General features: G+C 38.3%; 1 protein-coding gene across 2 annotated transcripts; it reads right to left on the bottom strand.

Annotated features, from left to right (window-relative positions):
• Positions 1–446: 446 nt before the first annotated feature.
• On the bottom strand, positions 447–17660 carry LOC148894346 (interleukin-1 receptor type 2). 2 transcript variants are annotated; one of them, XM_089002581.1, is made up of 9 exons: positions 17527–17660; positions 16144–16393; positions 14445–14613; positions 13207–13387; positions 11800–11877; positions 10640–10775; positions 10417–10562; positions 10166–10328; positions 447–579 (listed from the first exon to the last, which is right to left on the bottom strand). In XM_089002581.1, exons 1-8 carry the CDS (start codon positions 17603–17605, stop codon positions 10168–10170), a joined length of 1200 nt encoding a protein of 399 aa, XP_088858707.1. In that variant the 5' UTR covers positions 17606–17660; the 3' UTR covers positions 447–579; positions 10166–10167. The 2 variants fall into 2 exon arrangements, with proteins under 2 accessions (XP_088858707.1, XP_088858706.1); XM_089002580.1 differs by lacking the exon at positions 447–579 and having other exon boundaries at positions 9846–10328.
• Between the last annotated feature and the right edge of the window lie 1486 nt (positions 17661–19146).

The raw sequence follows: 19146 nt of genomic DNA on the forward strand, positions 1-19146 counted from the left end.
CGACCATGTATAGTAAGGCGTTTTTGGCCGAAAAAAAAACCACCATGTATAGTAAGGCGTTTTTAGCCGAAAAAAAACGACCATGTATCGTGAGGCATTTTTGGCCGAAAAAAAACGACCACGGCAATTTAGCTGAAAAAGACCCCAAACATATACAGTCCTGCAATTCCTACAAGTCTACTCTTACTTTTCAAAAACTACAAATAATTCAAATAAATGTATATATCCTATGTATCTGCATAGTGTTGAAAATAAAAAAAAAATCTTCCTTTATGTCATATTTTGACTGCAAAATAAAAACCGTAATCGCGCCGCAACCCGAGAAGAAAAAAATAACTCACCTGTGGCTCGCCAACACCCGCAGCAGAACAGACAGAAAAGTGCAAGTTGCCAAACTGTCATGTCTCCCGCTATCAACGTCTTTCTTTCTTTCTCTTCGCTTGGATATTTTTTTCCCCGATGGATGCGCTCTCTTCGGAGTTCTCTCGTTGGATGCGTGTGCGTGAGTGGGAAATCCTCCTCTTCCCTTTTTAGAAGATCTTCCCATTCCGATGACCAGATCGCCGGACACGCCCCTTTCTGGGAAATTAAGGCGATTGACCAATAACAATTGATCGGGATTTACGTCACAACAGGTCAAAAAAGGCGTATGTGTGTGTCATGGATCGTCATAAGACAAATCGTAACCAAGGTATATACCCAAGGTATATACAGTGATACCTTGGCTAACGAACTTAATTGGTTCCCAGACTGTCTAAGATGAAAAGTGTGTATCCCAAAAATTAATTTCCCATAGGAAACCATTACAATGAGAATAATCCGTTCCCAGGTCCCTGTAAAACATAATTTTCTAATTTTCTATGCCTTAGAACTACACAAAATATACCTTATTTTACATATAATAAATGTGTGATGGTATTATAATTAAAGAAATAAACGGTACTGTATAATAAAGTCATTTTATTGACCTTTGTGATGGTTGTTAGTGGCTTGATGGAATAGAGTGACCGGTTTCATCAGCATTAAACACTTGATCAGGAACGTAACCTTCTTCTTTCACAATTTTGAGGAATGATCCCTTGTAGGTGCTTTCTCTGCGATAATTTTACCTAGTTCCTCATCAATTGTGTTCTGTTTAGCTAGGTTGATAGCTTTTTGCATCAGGTGTAGAAATGGCTTGTGCGGGTTATTTGTGGAGCCTGATTGATGGGATATTTTATCCTTGCAGTCGACACTCTGCCTTTGAACTAGCAAAGTTAAAACGAGTCCAAATTTTCCAGACCGACTATCTCTCCTCCAGAGTTACTTTTTGAGATTTTATTTTGAAGTATCGCAGAAATGACTCCCAGCCAACAGCATTTTCATACCCCCCCCCAAAAAAAAATGGCAACGACAATGCTAATTTGACACATTGGTGCCAGATTTTTTTCTTCTAACATTCTTGATGACCTTGAAAAACCTTGGCAATTACAACCAGGGTTATAATTGTAAAAGGGATACTGACGGAAAGGTCGCGCATTTGTCGTCATTGATGAGACGCACGTAATTAAATCCTTAATGGCAGCGTTCCATCTGGCTAAATACACCTTTGTCTTCACTAGACAAATATTGTTTCTTTTGCTCTAACTTTCTAGCTTGCTAGCTAACTTTACATCTGTCTCTCTAGCTAGCTAGCTATGCTTCTTTTGTTCTGTCTGACTTTCTATCTTGATAGCTAGTTTTATATCTGTCTTGCTAGCTAGCTTTAGATCTCCCTTGCTAGCTATCTTTATATCTGCCTTGCTAGATAGCTTTACATTTGCCTTGCTAGCTAGCTTTATATCTGCCTTGCTTGCTAGCTATGTTTCTTTCGCTCGGTCTATCTTTCTCGCTATATTCCTGGCGATCTCGCTAGCTAGCTAGATATCTGCCTTGTTATCTATCTACCTAACTAGCTAGCTTTGTATTTGCCTTGCTAGCTAAGTTTGTATCTGCCTTGCTCACTAGTTATGTTTCTTTTGCGCTGTCTATTTTTTTAGCTATCTTCCTAGCAAGCTGCCTTGCTATCTATCTATCTATCTATCTATCTATCTATCTATCTATCGCTTTATATCTGCCTTTCTAGCTGCTATATTCCTTTTCCTCTGTCTATCTTTCTAGCTATGTTCCTAGCTATCTAGCTAGCTATCTGCCTTATCGATCTATCTACCTACCTAGCTAGCTAGCTTTACATCTGCCTTGCTAGTAAGCTTTATATCTGCCTTGCTAGCTAGCTATATTTCTTTTGCTCTGTCCATCTTTCTAGCTATCGAGCAAGATATCTGCCATCTATCCACCTAGCTAATCAGCTACCAACGTGTCAAAAATGCAACTAAAAAAAACAGATCCAAATGTCATAAATGAGACACAAGCAATAAGGCGATGCGTGTATCAATAATGACTACAAAAGCCCACGTGGCTTTTGTAACACGATTAGTGAGGAACAATCATCCCATAGCTGCCATGTTTGTTTGTTTACGTGTTTGTCGTAAACTTTTTTTTACAGCCCGCTCTTATCGGCGGTGAAAATCAATAGCCTGTGTGGTATGACGTAAAAAAATATAACCACGGACAACTCGCTATCTGTTAGCTATCTATTAGCAAGCTATTAGCTAGCTAGTTTTCTATCTATTTGAGTTACTCCCGGGTTGAGTGAGGGCCTGGTTAGCTATCTATTAGCTAGCTAGCTTTCTATTTGAGTTATTTCCGGGTTGAGTGAAGGCCTAGCTAGCTATCTCTTACCTATCTATTAGCTAGCTAGCTTTCTATCTACTGTATTTGAATTACTCCCGGGTTGAGTGAGGGCCTAGTTAGCTATCCTTAAGCTAGCTAGTTTTGTATCTATTTGAGTTACATCCAAGTTGAGTGAAGGCCTGGCTAGCTATATGTCAGCTATCTATTAGCGAGATAGCTAGCTTTCTATGTATACGAGTTCCTTCCGGGTTGAGTGAGGGCTAGCAATCTGTTACCTATCTCTTAGCTAGCTAGCTTTCTATATATTTGAGTTACTTCCAAGTTGAGTGAAGGCCTGGCTAGCTATCTGTTAGCTATCTATTAGCTTGATAGCTTTCTATCTATTTGAGTTACTTCCAAGTTGAGTGAAGGCCTGGCTAGCTATCTGTTAGCTTTCTATTGGCTAGCTAGCTTTCTATCTATTTGAGTTACTTCCAAGTTGAGTGAAGACCAGGCTAGCTATCTGTTAGCTATGTATTAGCTAGCTAGCTTTCTATGTATTTGAGTTACTTCTGAGTTGAGTGAAGGCCTGGCTCGCTATCTATTAGCTTGATAGCTTTCTCTCTATTTGAGTTACTTTCCGGGTTGAGGGAACGCTGGCGCGCATGTGGCTACCACTGCTCACCCACAGAAAAACATATCCTGTGACTGTAAAGTGACCTTGAGAGTTTTGAAAGGCGCTTAGAAATCCAATGTATTATTATTATTATTATTATTATTATTATTATATCCTCAACTCTTGTTCTCTGTGCAAATTATAAACCAAGGGTGGCGCCCCCTATGGCTCCGTTTTATTTTGTTGTTGTGTTTTTTTTAGCGCTCCCGGCCATGCGAACGCCTGACAGAAAGTCGGGCAAATCGTCTGACGTATGGTCTTAATAAGCCAGAGGGCATCGACGTGTGGCTAACGCCGGCGCTTGATTGACGTCGTAAAAAATGCTCTGCGAACCTGAGAGCCTTTCTCCAATATGACGCCAATTCCTGCGATAAAGAACCTCGCGCTCTTTCTTTTCACGGCGAATCATATAAATGAGACGCGGCATCACACAATTCCGATGTCCTATTGCTTGTGTGTCATTTTTCCATACGTGGCTTGTCGTGAAGACTTTTTTTTTCCGCTTATACAGATATACCTCGGTTTACGAACCCCTTGGCTTACGAACTTTTCGGTTTACGAACGTTACATTTATGAAAAGTTTACCTTGGCATACGAACTTTTTTCGTACACGGAGCTGCCTCAATGAGTGACTTGTCGTTCGCAAACGAGCCCGTTCTTCTAACAACAAAATGTCAGCCGACTTCGGTTAAAGCCACGTGATTGGTCAAGAACACAACAGTGAGGGGATGTGGTTTAAACATTAAAGACAGGCAGACAACAGAGAAAGAGTGACAAAATGGATAGAAAACAGTGAAATTTGGACTCGTTTCAACTTTGATAGTTCAAAGGCAGAGTGTAGACTGCAAGGTTAAAATTCGCATCTCACTTTAGATATGACACTACCTCACTTTACATACGACACTACCTCACTTTACATACGACACTACCTCACTTGACATACGACACTACCTCACTTGACATGTGACACTACCTGACTTTACATACGACACTAACTCACATTACATACGACAGACACCACCTCACTTTACATACACCACCTCACTTTACATACGACACCACCTCACTTTACATACGACACTAACTCACTTTACATACGACACCAACTCACTTTACATATGACACCAACTCACTTTACATACGACACTACCTCACTTTACATACGACACCAACTCACTTTACATACGACACTACCTCACTTTACAGACGACACTACCTCACTTGACATGTGACACTACCTGACTTTACATACGACACTACCCCGCTTTACATACGACACTATCCCACTTTACATACGACACCAACTCACATTACATACGACACTACCCCGCTTTACATACGACACTATCCCACTTTACATACGACACCAACTCACATTACATACGACACCACCTCACTTTACATACGACACTACCCCACTTTACATACGACACCAACTCACATTACATACGACACCACCTCACTTTACATACGACACCACCTCACTTTACATACGACACCACCTCACTTTACATACGACACTACCTCACTTTACATACGACACTACCTCACTTTACATACGACACCACCTCACTTTACATACGACACCACCCCACTTTACATACGACACTACCTCACTTTACATACGACACCACCTCACTTTACATACGACACCACCTCACTTGACATGTGACACTACCTGACTTTACATACGACACTACCCCGCTTTACATACGGCACTACCCCGCTTTACATACGGCACTACCCCACTTTACATACGACACCAACTCACATTACATACGACACCACCTCACTTTACATACGACACCACCGCACTTTACATACGACACCAACTCACATTACATACGACACCACCTCACTTTACATACAACACCACCTCACTTTACATACGACACCACCGCACTTTACATACGACACCACCTCACTTTACATACGACACTAACTCACTTTACATACGACACCACCTCACTTTACAGACCGAGAAGACATTAATTTCATCTGTGCTTTATGTCATGCATATTAGCATATTTGACAAAAAAAGCTGACTTTGACTTGATCGTATCAAACGTCTTGTTCCAACCGATAAATATAAAAAAAAAAATCTTCATACACTGCCAGTTTACTGTAGGGAGGGCCAAGATCAAAGCCAATCGCATTACGGTCTTCTCATAATGTTTTGATTCGATCACAAAATATTACATTACAACGAAACCCTTGGCTTACGAACTTTTCGGTTTACGAACGTTACATTTATGAAAAGTTTACCTTGGCATACGAACTTTTTTCGTACACGGAGCTGCCTCAATGAGTGACTTGTCGTTCGCAAACGACCCCGTTCTTCTAACAACAAAATGTCAGCCGACTTCGGTTAAAGCCACGTGATTGGTCAAGAACACAGCAGTGAGGGGATGTGGTTTAAACATTAAAGACAGGCAGACAACAGAGAAAGAGTGACAAAATGGATAGAAAACAGTGAAATTTGGACTCGTTTCAACTTTGATAGTTCAAAGGCAGAGTGTAGACTGCAAGGTTAAAATTCGCATCTCACTTTAGATATGACACTACCGCACTTTACAACCGACACTTCCTCACTTTACATACGACACTACCCCACTTTACATACGACACCAACTCACATTACATACGACACCACCTCACTTTACATACGACACCACCTCACTTTACATACGACACCACCTCACTTTACATACGACACCACCCCACTTTACATACACCACCTCACTTTACATACGACACCACCTCACTTTACATACGACACCACTTCACTTTACATACGACACTAACTCACTTTACATACGACACCAACTCACTTTACATACGACACTAACTCACTTTACATACGACACCACCTCACTTTACAGACCGAGAAGACATTAATTTCATCTGTGCTTTATGTCATGCATATTAGCATATTTGACAAAAAAAGCTGACTTTGACTTGATCGTATCAAATGTCTTGTTCCAACCGATAAATATAAAAAAAAATCTTCATACACTGCCAGTTTACTGTAGGGAGGGCCAAGATCAAAGCCAATCGCATTACGGTCTTCTCATAATGTTTTGATTCGATCACAAAATATTACATTACAACGAAACCCTTGGCTTACGAACTTTTCGGTTTACGAACGTTACATTTATGAAAAGTTTACCTTGGCATACGAACTTTTTTCGTACACGGAGCTGCCTCAATGAGTGACTTGTCGTTCGCAAACGACCCCGTTCTTCTAACAACAAAATGTCAGCCGGCTTCGGTTAAAGCCACGTGATTGGTCAAGAACACAACAGTGAGGGGATGTGGTTTAAACATTAAAGACAGGCAGACAACAGAGAAAGAGTGACAAAATGGATAGAAAACAGTGAAATTTGGACTCGTTTCAACTTTGATAGTTCAAAGGCAGAGTGTAGACTGCAAGGATAAAATTCGCATCTCACTTTAGATATGACACTACCGCACTTTACAACCGACACTTCCTCACTTTACATACGACACTACCCCACTTTACATACGACACCAACTCACATTACATACGACACCACCTCACTTTACATACGACACCACCTCACTTTACATACGACACCACCGCACTTTACATACGACACCAACTCACATTACATACGACACCACCTCACTTTACATACGACACCACCTCACTTTACATACGACACCACCGCACTTTACATACGACACCACCTCACTTTACATACGACACCAACTCACATTACATACGACACCACCTCACTTTACATACGACACCACCGCACTTTACATACGACACCAACTCACATTACATACGACACCACCTCACTTTACATACGACACCACCTCACTTTACATACGACACCACCGCACTTTACATACGACACCACCTCACTTTACATACGACACCACTTCACTTTACATACGACACTACCTCACTTTACATACGACACTACCTCACTTTACATACGACACCAACTCACTTTACATACGACACTAACTCACTTTACATACGACACCACCTCACTTTACAGACCGAGAAGACATTAATTTCATCTGTGCTTTATGTCATGCATATTAGCATATTTGACAAAAAAAGCTGACTTTGACTTGATCGTATCAAACGTCTTGTTCCAACCGATAAATATAAAAAAAAAATCTTCATACACTGCCAGTTTACTGTAGGGAGGGCCAAGATCAAAGCCAATCGCATTACGGTCTTCTCATAATGTTTTGATTCGATCACAAAATATTACATTACAACTTTTTTGGGGGGGTTTGTTTTTGTTTTTACAAGAGCAAACTTCTCCGAATAAAACAGGGAGCAAACTTGAAGCAACTTGTCATCCAGTCATAATATGGACACTACGCGTCGCAACACACATGCCAGAAGTGCGGCAGTCATTAACTCATTCACTGCCATTCACAAATTTATTCGGGAATTGAATTGAATTGCTTTGTCATGCCTCCGTGTCGATAAAGCGCTGGCCATGTTTTTTTTTCTATTCTGGAAGGGGACACTGAATTGAATGTTGATGTAGTCCTAAAACTCAATACAGTAATACCTTGGTTTACGAAGCCTTTGGCTTACGAACTTTTCGGTTTACGAACGTTACATTTATGAAAAGTTTACCTTGGCATACAAACTTTTTTTCATACACAGAGCTGCCTCAATGAGTGATGTGAACAAAATGGCATCCGGCTGTTTTTGTACTCTAATCCCCGTCCCCCAGTCTTCGGTTAAAGCCATGTGATTGGTCAAGAACGCAGCAGTGAGGGGGGGGGGGATTAAACATTAAAGAGACTGGCAGACGACAGTGACAGAGTTTCAACTTTGATAGTTCAAAGGCAGAGTGTAGACTGCAAGGTTAAAATATCCCATCAATCAGACTCCACAAACAATATGCACAAGCCATCTGTACACTGTATGCAAAAAGCTATCAACCCAGCTAAACAGAACACAATTGATGAGGAACTAGATAAAATTATCGCAGAAAGCACCTGCAAGGGATCATTCCTCAAAATGGTGAAAGAAGGTTACGTTCCTCATGAAGTGTTTAATGCTGATGAAACCAGCCACTCCATTCCATCAAGCCATCAACGGCCATCACAAAGGTCAATAAAACGACTTTATTATACAGTACAGTTTATTTCTTTAATTATAATACCATAGCACATTTACTATACATAAAATAAGGTATATTTTGTGTAGTTTTGAGGTGTTTTATGGGGACCTGGGAACGGATTATTCTCATTTTAATGGTTTCCTATGGGAAATGATTTTTTGGGATACACACTTTTCGGCTTACACACTTGGTCTGAGAACCAATTAAGTTCCTAATCCAAGGTATCACTGTATTCTGTGGGTCCTGGAATTGGTTTCGACAATGACAAAAACCCTGGCACATTTTTGCACATGTCTGGCAGTGAAGGAGTTCATTGGAAATCATCAATCGTCAAGCTGCTGTAAAGGTCTTGTGTAACACACTGGCCAATTAAAGACACCTCATCCCCCCCCCTACGCCTCCGACTTGAATTCGCTGGGAACAGGCCACCTCGGCACACGACAGGCGGCGTGTGAATGGGTGACATGTGGGCGATAGGATGGACGACAGTTAATGTCTCAAAGGTCAAACACTCAACTGTTTTCCAGCCAACGAATGGAAAAGAAGGAGCTCACAATATTTTTTGGGTGTTCGATTTAATCAGAATCAGAAAACCTTTATTCGTCCCACAATGGGGAAATTTGCATTGAATAAAATTCATTTTATTCATATACAGTATATATACACAGTATATATACATAAATATATATATACATAAATATATATACACATACATACATATATATATATATACATATATTATATATATATATATATATATATATATATATATATATATATATATATATATATATATATATATATACACAGTAAAGTCTCGTTATATCGATATTCTCGGGAGTCGGAAAAAATATCAATATAACCGGGACTATCGATATATCCGATCCTGCGGCATGTAAATTTTCTCCTTGCGTTCATAGAAATAGTATCGTAATAAGCAGTACTATCGATATAACCGATATCGATATAACGAGACTTTACTGTATGTACACACACACACACACACACACACACACACACATATATATATATATATATATATATATATATATATATATATATATATATATATATATACATACATATATATATATACATACACACACACATATACACATACATATATATACGTATATATATATACACATACATATACACATACATATATATACACACATATATATATATATACACACATACATATATATATACACACATACATACATACACATACATACATATATACACATACATATATATACACGTGTGTGTGTATAAAATGTATACATATAATCTATAATCTCTCTCTCTCTCTCTCTCTCTATATATATATATATATATAGAGAGAGAGAGAGAGATAATATGTAATGTATTATATACTCATTTGTTTTCGTGTATTTTTACATTTTAGGTTCTGTATTCAATTATTTAAAAGTTGTATACATTTATTTAATATAATGTATTTGTTTTCGAGCAGACTTAATTATTTTTCTTACTTTCACATAGTTTTGTTTCGGCAGAAATTATTATTTTTTTCCCATCGAAGTTTTAATATTTCTTCAACATAATCATGACAAATCAGTCCGACTGCATTCGTTGGTGTAATTTGTTGCATGACATGACGGAGTCGCGGGTGCTGCTGCCATCTGCTGGCCAAAACAAGAAGTGCACCAACCATTAAAAGGCGCTGTTCTGGCGCGCCAGAAAGTAATCGGCGTTCTTCTTCGTCTTCTTCTTGAGTTTGGGCTTGATGAGCAAAACGTAGAAGAAGACAGAGAGCACCGCCAGGAAACAGGAAGTGGATACACAGGCCACCACAAGCCATGTTAGGTTCGAGTCTGCTTCGAAGGGGAGTAAACTTTCTTAGTGAGTCTAACCCTGGCTCATTTGAAGCCCTACTGGATTTTCACGTGTCATGTGACTCACCCTCCACGCCAAGCGTGACCGTTACTTCCCGTCTCGCGTCCTGGTTTTGAGCAAGGCACGTTAGCGCCGCCCCTTCCTCTTGTTCGGTCATCGCGGCGACCACCAAGCTGACTTCCACCAGGCAACCTGACGCCACGCGGCTTTCCCTGCGTGGACGGCGACGTACGTTTGGCGATGAAGAATAAACCGAGAAAAAGGCTGAGGTGACTAAACGAGCGCCTACCTCCGGCCGCCATGTTGGATTTGTCCTTTCAGGCGCGATGCGGACACCTGGACGCCGTCCGCCAACCACCACACGTCCGTCTGACGTTGGGACTCGCACGCTGTCAGCACCGTGCACTTGACCTCCAGTTCCGAACCTTCAATGTTAGACAGTTAACAATTTGTAAAAAGTATCTTTTTGTAGGTTCGCTACAGTGACATATACAGACATACCTTGGCTTACGAACTTAATTGGTTCCCAGACAGAGTGTGTATCCCAAAAAATAATTTCCCATAGGAAACCATTTAAATGAGAATAATCCGTTCCCAGGTCCCCATAAAACATCATTTTCTACTTTTCTAAGCCTTAAAACTAAACAAAATATACATTATTTTATGTATAATAAATGTGCTATTGTATTATAATTAAAGAAATAAACTATACTGTATAATAAAGTCGTTTTATTGACCTTTGTGATGGTCGTTGATGGCTTGCTGGAATGGAATGGCCGGTTTCATCAGTATTAAACACTTGATGAGGAACATAGCCTTCTTTAACCATCTTGAGGAATGATCGCTTGTAGGTGCTTTCTCTGCGATAATTTTACCTTGTTCCTCATCAGTTGTGTTCTGTTTGCCTGGGTTGATAGCTTTTTGCATCAAGTGTACAGATGGCTCGTGCGGGTTATTTGTGGAGCCTGATTGGATTGGATTGGATATGCCTTTATTAGTCTCACAGTGGAGAAATTTACATTTCACAGCAGCAAAGTGATTGATGGGATATTTTAACCTTGCAGTCTACACTCTGCTTTTGAACTTTCAAAGTTGAAACGAGTCCAAATTTCACTGTTTTCTATCCATTTTCTCACCATTTCACTTTTGTTTTTTTTTTTGTTTCAAGCTCTGTCGTCTCCCTTTCGTGTGCGTTTTCTCACTCTCGTCTGCCTGTCTCTTTAATGTTTAAACCAACTCCCCTCACTGCTGTTTTCTTAACCAATCACGTGGCTTTAACCGAAGACGCCATTTTGTTTTTGAGAGAACGGCCTCACTCTCTCTGTCTGTAACCTTGAATTCTTTTGCTGTGTTATTTTACTCTATTTGTAGTAATGCTCGTTTGTGAAAGTGTTTGGACTTCTTTGTATTTTTTTAACTTAAATGATCTGGACAAAGTCGATGACTCACCGTGTGAGGCTTCGTGGACGCTTCCGTTCAATGGCGTGATGATCAACGGTGGTGTTAGCGGTGTGGCTAAGTTGGGATCTGAATGAATTACAAAATGCAGATGTATAGTACTTTTTTTGTGTGTCATTTGAACAAAAGGTTCCTATTCAATAAATTATTAAACATTTATCTGGGAGTATTTTGTGTAAATAGGAAAACATGTTTTGAAAAATGTTGCATTGTAGCCTTTGCTAATGTTTTCAAGTGTACCGTATTTTCCAGTGTATATGGCGCACCGGAGTGTAATGGGGGGAAAAAAAAATCTCGATATAATATATAAATATCCAAAAGTTTTCAGGCACACCACATTAAGGCACTACCGCTGAGGCTAGGGTTACATACTACAGTGATACCTTGGCTTACGAACATAATTGGTTCCCAGACAGAGTGTGTAAGGCGAAAAGTGTGTATCCCAAAAAATTAATTTCCCATAGAAAACCATTAAAATGAGAAGAATGTGTTCCCAGGTCCCCATAAAACATAATTTTCTACTTTTTAATTTTCTAAGCCTTAAAACTACACAAAACATACTTTACTTTATGTATAATAAATGTGCTATAGTATTATAATTAAAGAAATAAATGGTACTATATAATAAAGTCGTTTTATTTACCTTTGTGATGGTCGATGGAATGGAGAGGCCGGTTTCATATTTCATTTATTATAGTACCTATGTGTCCTTGAGAGCTTTGAAAGGGGCTTAAAATATATTATTATTATTATTATTATTAAGAGGAATGTAGCCTTCTTCTTTCACCATCTTGAGGAATGATCCCTTGTAGGTGCTTTGTCTGCGATAATTTTATCTAGTTCCTCATCAATTGTGTTCTGTTTAGCTGGGTTGAAAACTTTTTGCATCAAGTGTATAGATGGCTTGTGCGCGTTATTTGTGGAGCCTGATTGATGGGATATTTTAACCTTGCAGTCTACACTCTGCCTTTGAACTATCAAAGTTGAAACGAGTCTAAATTTCAGCTATCTATCCATTTGCTCATTCTCTCTGTCGTCTGCCTGTCTCTTTAATGTTTAAACCACCTCCCGTCACTGCCAAGGGGTTCGTAAACCGAGGTATCACTGTACTTCTACTCAATGTAGTGGCTCAATATTACCTCACATATAAGGCACACTTGAACATAAGGCACAGGGTCATCTTTTGAAGAAAATGAGTGTGCCTTATACACCAAGAGATACAGTAAATGAAAAACCAGTCACGCACTCACAAAAAAAAAATCATAAATAAATAAACAATGCACCACCATTTGTTTTTAAATCTATGAAAGGAAAATAATTTCTTTGGAGATAAAGGGGAAAAATGCTAAAATAATGTTAGTTGTTTTTGTCAAGTTAGCCGAGTCATGTGGAAAGCACCTTTGATGAGGAGTCGGATGGTACGAGAGAGTGGGAACTCGCTATGCTCGACCACAACGCTCAGCCGGCACGTGTACAAACCACTGTCGGAAAACTGCACTTCTGGGATTCGCAGTTTTCCCGCATCTTTTTGGAGGGAGCGCCACCTGTGGGCCTGGAGGCCAATAGCGCTGGAGTTCTCCTGGCAAGGAAATCAGCAAGGTGAGAAATATTTTCAGAATTCTTTATTCCAAGTATGTAGCAAGGAAAGAACACGCTGCACTAGTATCGTTGTCAAAAAAAACTGAGTGGCACTATACAGTTCCATTTTGGCTACTGTTGAAAGATTCAAAGAGTTAATGGCTGGGGGAAGAAGCTGTTTAATTGTCTGCTGGATTTGGTGCGCATGGATCGGTAGCGCCTGCCTGAGGGGAGTAGCTTGGGCAATCCAGTATTATTACTATTATTAAGTTTTTTTTTACACAATTTTTTTTCTTATTATTATTATTATGCATAATTTAAATAAATTGCACAAATTAATTATTTTGTCATATTCTTAGATGAAAACTGAGCATCATTTTTTTTCATCTCCAATCTTGGCGCATTTGTGCAAATTTAAAGATGTCCGACTTTTGTCCAGATGTTTTCAGGCCAAACAAAGTACCCATAAATGCATTGTGTCGGTGTCTCGGTCAGGGGCGTTCCTTCAGTGACGTAGGGTGAGGACTCGTCACCAACTCAAAAACAAGACTTCCGGAATATTCAGAGCGAGTCTTAAAACGTGAAATATAGCTATATGCGATGGAGTCTTGGTCAAATACGCTCAGTAGAAGTCATTTGAAGTGATTTTGAAGGTTTTTATATTTATATATATTTTTTTCCATTTAAAAATGTCAGTTGTGTTTTATAATTTTCATTTGAAAATTACATCATGCTTTTTGGCTTTTTGAAAAAATATATTTTTGGTAGATTTCAACATTAAAAAAAATCTATATTTGGTGTTTCAGTTAATGAGTAGACCGATATATATATATATATATATATATATATTATTTTTAAACATGTTAATAATTCATAAAATTTGTCAACATTGTGTAGTATTTTAAACATTCAAGCAGGATCATTTAGTTGTTTTTTTTACATTTTTAACGTGGCCGTCATGCCATTTCGAATGCTTTACTAAGAAACACTGCCCCCTTCAGGTCGGGAGTGTCCACACAAAATTAAATCTGGTAGTTCGGGGGCGGCGTTGCTCTCACCTTGTACCACTGGACACGCGTGTGGGACACGCGTTTCTTCACGGGACATCTAAGCGTCACGTTTTCTCCCAATGTGGCGTCGTACTCGTAGGATAAATTGTCCACGCTCGCTGCTAACGCGGCGTACACCCGCAGCGTCACGCTACCTTGGATGCAGTATGTCGCGTTTCTTCATCGCCATGATAACAGGAGCAGCAGGAACAGCAGGAAGACACGCGTGCTATCCGTTAAGTGAGTTTGTCACGTTTTAAATAAAGTTTTGTTTACTTTTTGTAGTATTTGCGACGGTGTGTTACACGTGGTATTCATTTTTTTTTATATTTAATTTTTTTTTTTACATTTTGTGGTTACTTACAAATACAATTCATGATTATTTGTTTTTAGATTATTATTTTGTGGTATTTGAACATTTTGGCATGATTTTATCTGTGGTATCATTTCGTAAATTTTGAAAGCAATTTTTATTTTTCAAATATTTTAAAAACAGTTTTTTCCCCTTTTTTCATTCAACATTTTTAGGATTGATATTTTTTACACAAGTTTTTTTTAAAAACATTTGTATGTAACTGAGTTTTCCCACATTTTGTAGCGCTTTTGTCATGTTTTAAATAAAGCTTTTTTTAACTTCTAGTAATTTATAGTTAAAAATATATTTTTAAAACCATATTCTTTACCATTATTTTTTAATCAACATTTTAATTTTAGGATTGAGATTTTTTTTAATGTAACAGTATTTTAAAAATATATTTATTTAGTTTTTGTATTTCTGTACATTTAAAAGTGATTTTGTCATGTTTTAAATAAAGCTTTTTTTTTAAACTACTCGTGGTATTTGTGATATTCTAATACACATGGTAGTTTTCTTCCACATTTAATGGTATTTTCTATATTGTGGTTATTTGTTTTACATTATTATTTTGTAGTATTTTAATATTTTCCCATGATTTTACATTTGGTAACATTTTGTAAATTTTCACAAATTTTATTCTAAAAATATTTTTAAACAGTATTTTTTAACCATTTTTTTATTCAACGTGTTTTAGTATTGATATTTTTTTACACATTTTTTAAAAATACATTTGTATGTAATTTTGAGTTCTTCCACATTTTGTAGCGCTTTTGTAATGTTTTAAATAAAGCTTTTTATTAACTTCTAATTTTTATGATTTTTTTTAATCTTTATTTATATCTTTTTTATATTATATTTTTTATTATTATATTTTATATTATATATATTTTTGACATTATTATATCATTAACATTTTAATTTCAGGATTGAGATTCTTTTTAATGTAACAGTGTTTTAAAAATATATTTGTATGTAATTTTTGTACTTTTTCACATTTCCTAGTGATTTTAGATTTATTCTATATTGTTAAACATTGTATTAATTTTTAAGCAATTTACAAATACAGTAAAGTCTCGTTATATCGATATCGGATATATCGATAGTCCCGGTTATATCGATACTATTTCTATGCACGCACGGAGAAAATTACATGCAAACAGGGTCGGATATATCGATAGTCCCGGTTATATCGATATTTTTTCCGACTCCCTTGAATATCGATATAATGAGACTTTACTGTATTTTTAACATTTTGGGGGTGTTAACATACCTTCAGGACTTACCATTGACCTTTAAACAGTTCTTTACAATGTCCCCCACATATTGAAAGCAATATTTTTGCTTTGTTACCTGAAAGTGCAGATATATTCGCCAGAGTCGGAGCGCCGCGCCGGAAGGAGCCACAATTCCAGGCCGCGACGTCGGATTTGACCCTCTGTGTCATCGTGCGTGTGGTTGCCCTTTGAGATGCGGAAGAAGGCGTCCGGTGGCTCAATGCGGCGTACCTGGAGCGCCTTGTGGAAAGCGGGAAAAGACACGGTGACCGCTTCCCCTTCCAGACGGAAGAGATCCAACTCTGGCGCCACCACAAAGCAGCCGGCTGACAGGAAGAAGCGACGCACAACAAGACAAAGTTGAGTTATGATGATGTCATTCAGAGACACTTTATTTATACACTGAATTACATTGTTTATATATGTCAGAAAATTCACTAATTCACTGGCAAAATATGTTTCCACTCCAGTGCCAGGGTTTTTGTCATTGTCACTCGAATCCCAGGACCCACAGAATATTGAGTTTAAGGACTACATAACCATTCAATGCAGCATAAGAAACCTTAGCCTCTCTTCTTTCATCAGAAAAAAACAGTTAATTCCTATATTATATGGGTCTGGAGTTATATGAGTTTGAAATGAGGGCAGCTGTCCAAAATACAATGCAAAACATACACATTGGTTTATTTAATAATAATAATAATAATAATAATAAATGTCATTTATAAGCGCCTTTCAAAACTCTCACGGTCACCTTTACAGTCACAGGATCAGTTTTTCTGTGGGTGAGCAGCGGCAGCCACACGCGCCAGCGTTCACTCAACCCAGAAGTAACTCAAATAGATAGAAAGCTAGCTAGCTAACCAATCGATAGCCAACAGATACCTAGCTCGATAGCCAGCCAGCTAGATAGTGAATAATAATAATAATAATAATAGTAATACATTTCATTTATAGCTAGCCAGCCAGAGCTAATAGATGGCAAATAGCGAGCAAATGATAATACTTATACTAATAATAATACATTTCATTTATAAGCGCCTTTCAAAATTCTCAAGGTCACTTTACAGTCACAGGATCAGTTTTTCTGTGGGTGAGCAGCGGCAGCCACACGCGCCAGCGTTCACTCAACCCGGAATAACTCAAATAGCACTTTAACAACAGCTGAAGCTTGAAACAAACATTAACAATGGAAAAAAGGGAAATGCTGCCCCCTTGTGGAAAGAAAAAGTAACATTGGCACAGGCCATGGCCAGCACTTTATCAGCACCCAAAAAAACAAACAAAAAAATTCAGGAATGGCGCTGTACATCATATTTTAAATTCGCGAATACATTTGTGAATGGCAGTGAATGAGTTAAAATAAAATCAGGCACATCCTTAAAGTTTGGCAAATGCAGAGTCACCTAGTTTCTCATATTTTAAAATCATATTTGCAAATGTTAGATTTTTCCCTTACCCTTGACAGGCATCGGCGGAAGCGGGAATCTCCATCCGTGAGCCAACTCGACAGCTAGCATTAGCAAGATGGTCGACATGGCCGTGGGTTGCAGAAGCGACACAGCGGATGTTCTTTCAAGCCACCATGGCGATCGCTTCAGACGACCCTAGAGTGAGGGTCCTCTTCGCAAGTGCGACCTCTTAAGTACAACACCGATGACATCATCGGTCGTCACGGAAATGCCGCAACCGCACGATGGACCAACTTTGGTCTGTCTCACATACGTAAAGGAAAATAAAATGGCTTCAACAGTAAACGATAAAAGCATATTTGGATGGATAATAGAAAGACCCCAAAAAATGTTTTAGTTTTTTTTAATTTGACATGGTGTGAACTTTTAAATTACAGTAAAGTCTCATTATATCGATATCGGATATATCGATAGTCCCGGTTATATCGATACTATTTCTATGCACGCACGGAGAAAATTACATGCAAACAGGGTCGGATATATCGATAGTCCCGGTTATATCGATATTTTTTCGGACTCCCTTGAATATCGATATAACGAGACTTTACTGTATCTTTAAAGGACAACTGACACCATTTTTTTTTTTTTTACTAACTGACATCAGAAAAACGTTTTATAGCATCTAAAATACCCAAAACATTTTAGTCAAATGCAAAACACCAATAAAAATGAGTTAAAGTGTTCCAAAACTACGTCAAAATGACTTCGGAAATGGTGAGTTTCAGAAGATCCCGCCCCTTTGTTCGTGACGTCACGCAAGGAAGTCTTGCCTTGCTCTAGAATCAAAACAATGGCTTCAGATTCGGAGCTTTCTTGTGACTCATCCAGTTATGAATATGATTCAAATAGTTCTGAAGAGGAAAGCATAAATGTTTGCAATCGATTAAAGAAGTCCTTCCCGTATCAATTCAAGCCGTCAGGACACCAATGTAGCGTCTCAGAAAATGCACAAGATGGCATCCAAGCTCTGTTGGAAATGGGCTGATTTGTCTGCTGGGAATTTCTGCCAACTAGTATCAAATAGTAGTCTTGGTGCAACACACAACGATTCACCATCGCATTATTTATGTGTCTTCCTTCTAATTTTGCCATCAACACGAAGTTTTCAGACCAAACAAAGTACCCAAAATGCATTGGGCGAAGTATTTTGCCCCGTGGGAACCCAATTTCAAACATGAAAAAAATACATATTTATGAAACTTAGAGACAACAATATTTAGAGCACACACACACACACACATTCCTTTTTCAACGGTTTTGTGAGGTCCGGATAACCCCAGATCAGGAGTGAGGACCACCGTTGCTGATAAGTTTAGAGAAGAACTAGTGTTACATTTGAACACTAAATGTCACCCCACTTCAACTTCTTTCAAAACAAAGAAATAAAATGTGGACTTGAAATGAAATAACAGCAGGAGTGAGGTTTCTGAATGGGCACATTTAAAGTCCTCAGCCCTGTAGTAAATTTGGTTAAAAATCTTGTTTTACTTTTTGTGGTATGAACTTTTTCCTCTCATTAACCACCACACACACACACATAAACACACACAGTGAGTAAAAAAATAGTGTGTGTATCCAAGTGAAATGAAAATACACACCAAAAAAAT

This window comes from Hippocampus bargibanti, linkage group LG08 (genome assembly GCF_051943395.1).
Source record: "Hippocampus bargibanti isolate YZ-2025 linkage group LG08, ASM5194339v1, whole genome shotgun sequence".
Taxonomy (NCBI): Eukaryota; Metazoa; Chordata; class Actinopteri; order Syngnathiformes; family Syngnathidae; genus Hippocampus; species Hippocampus bargibanti.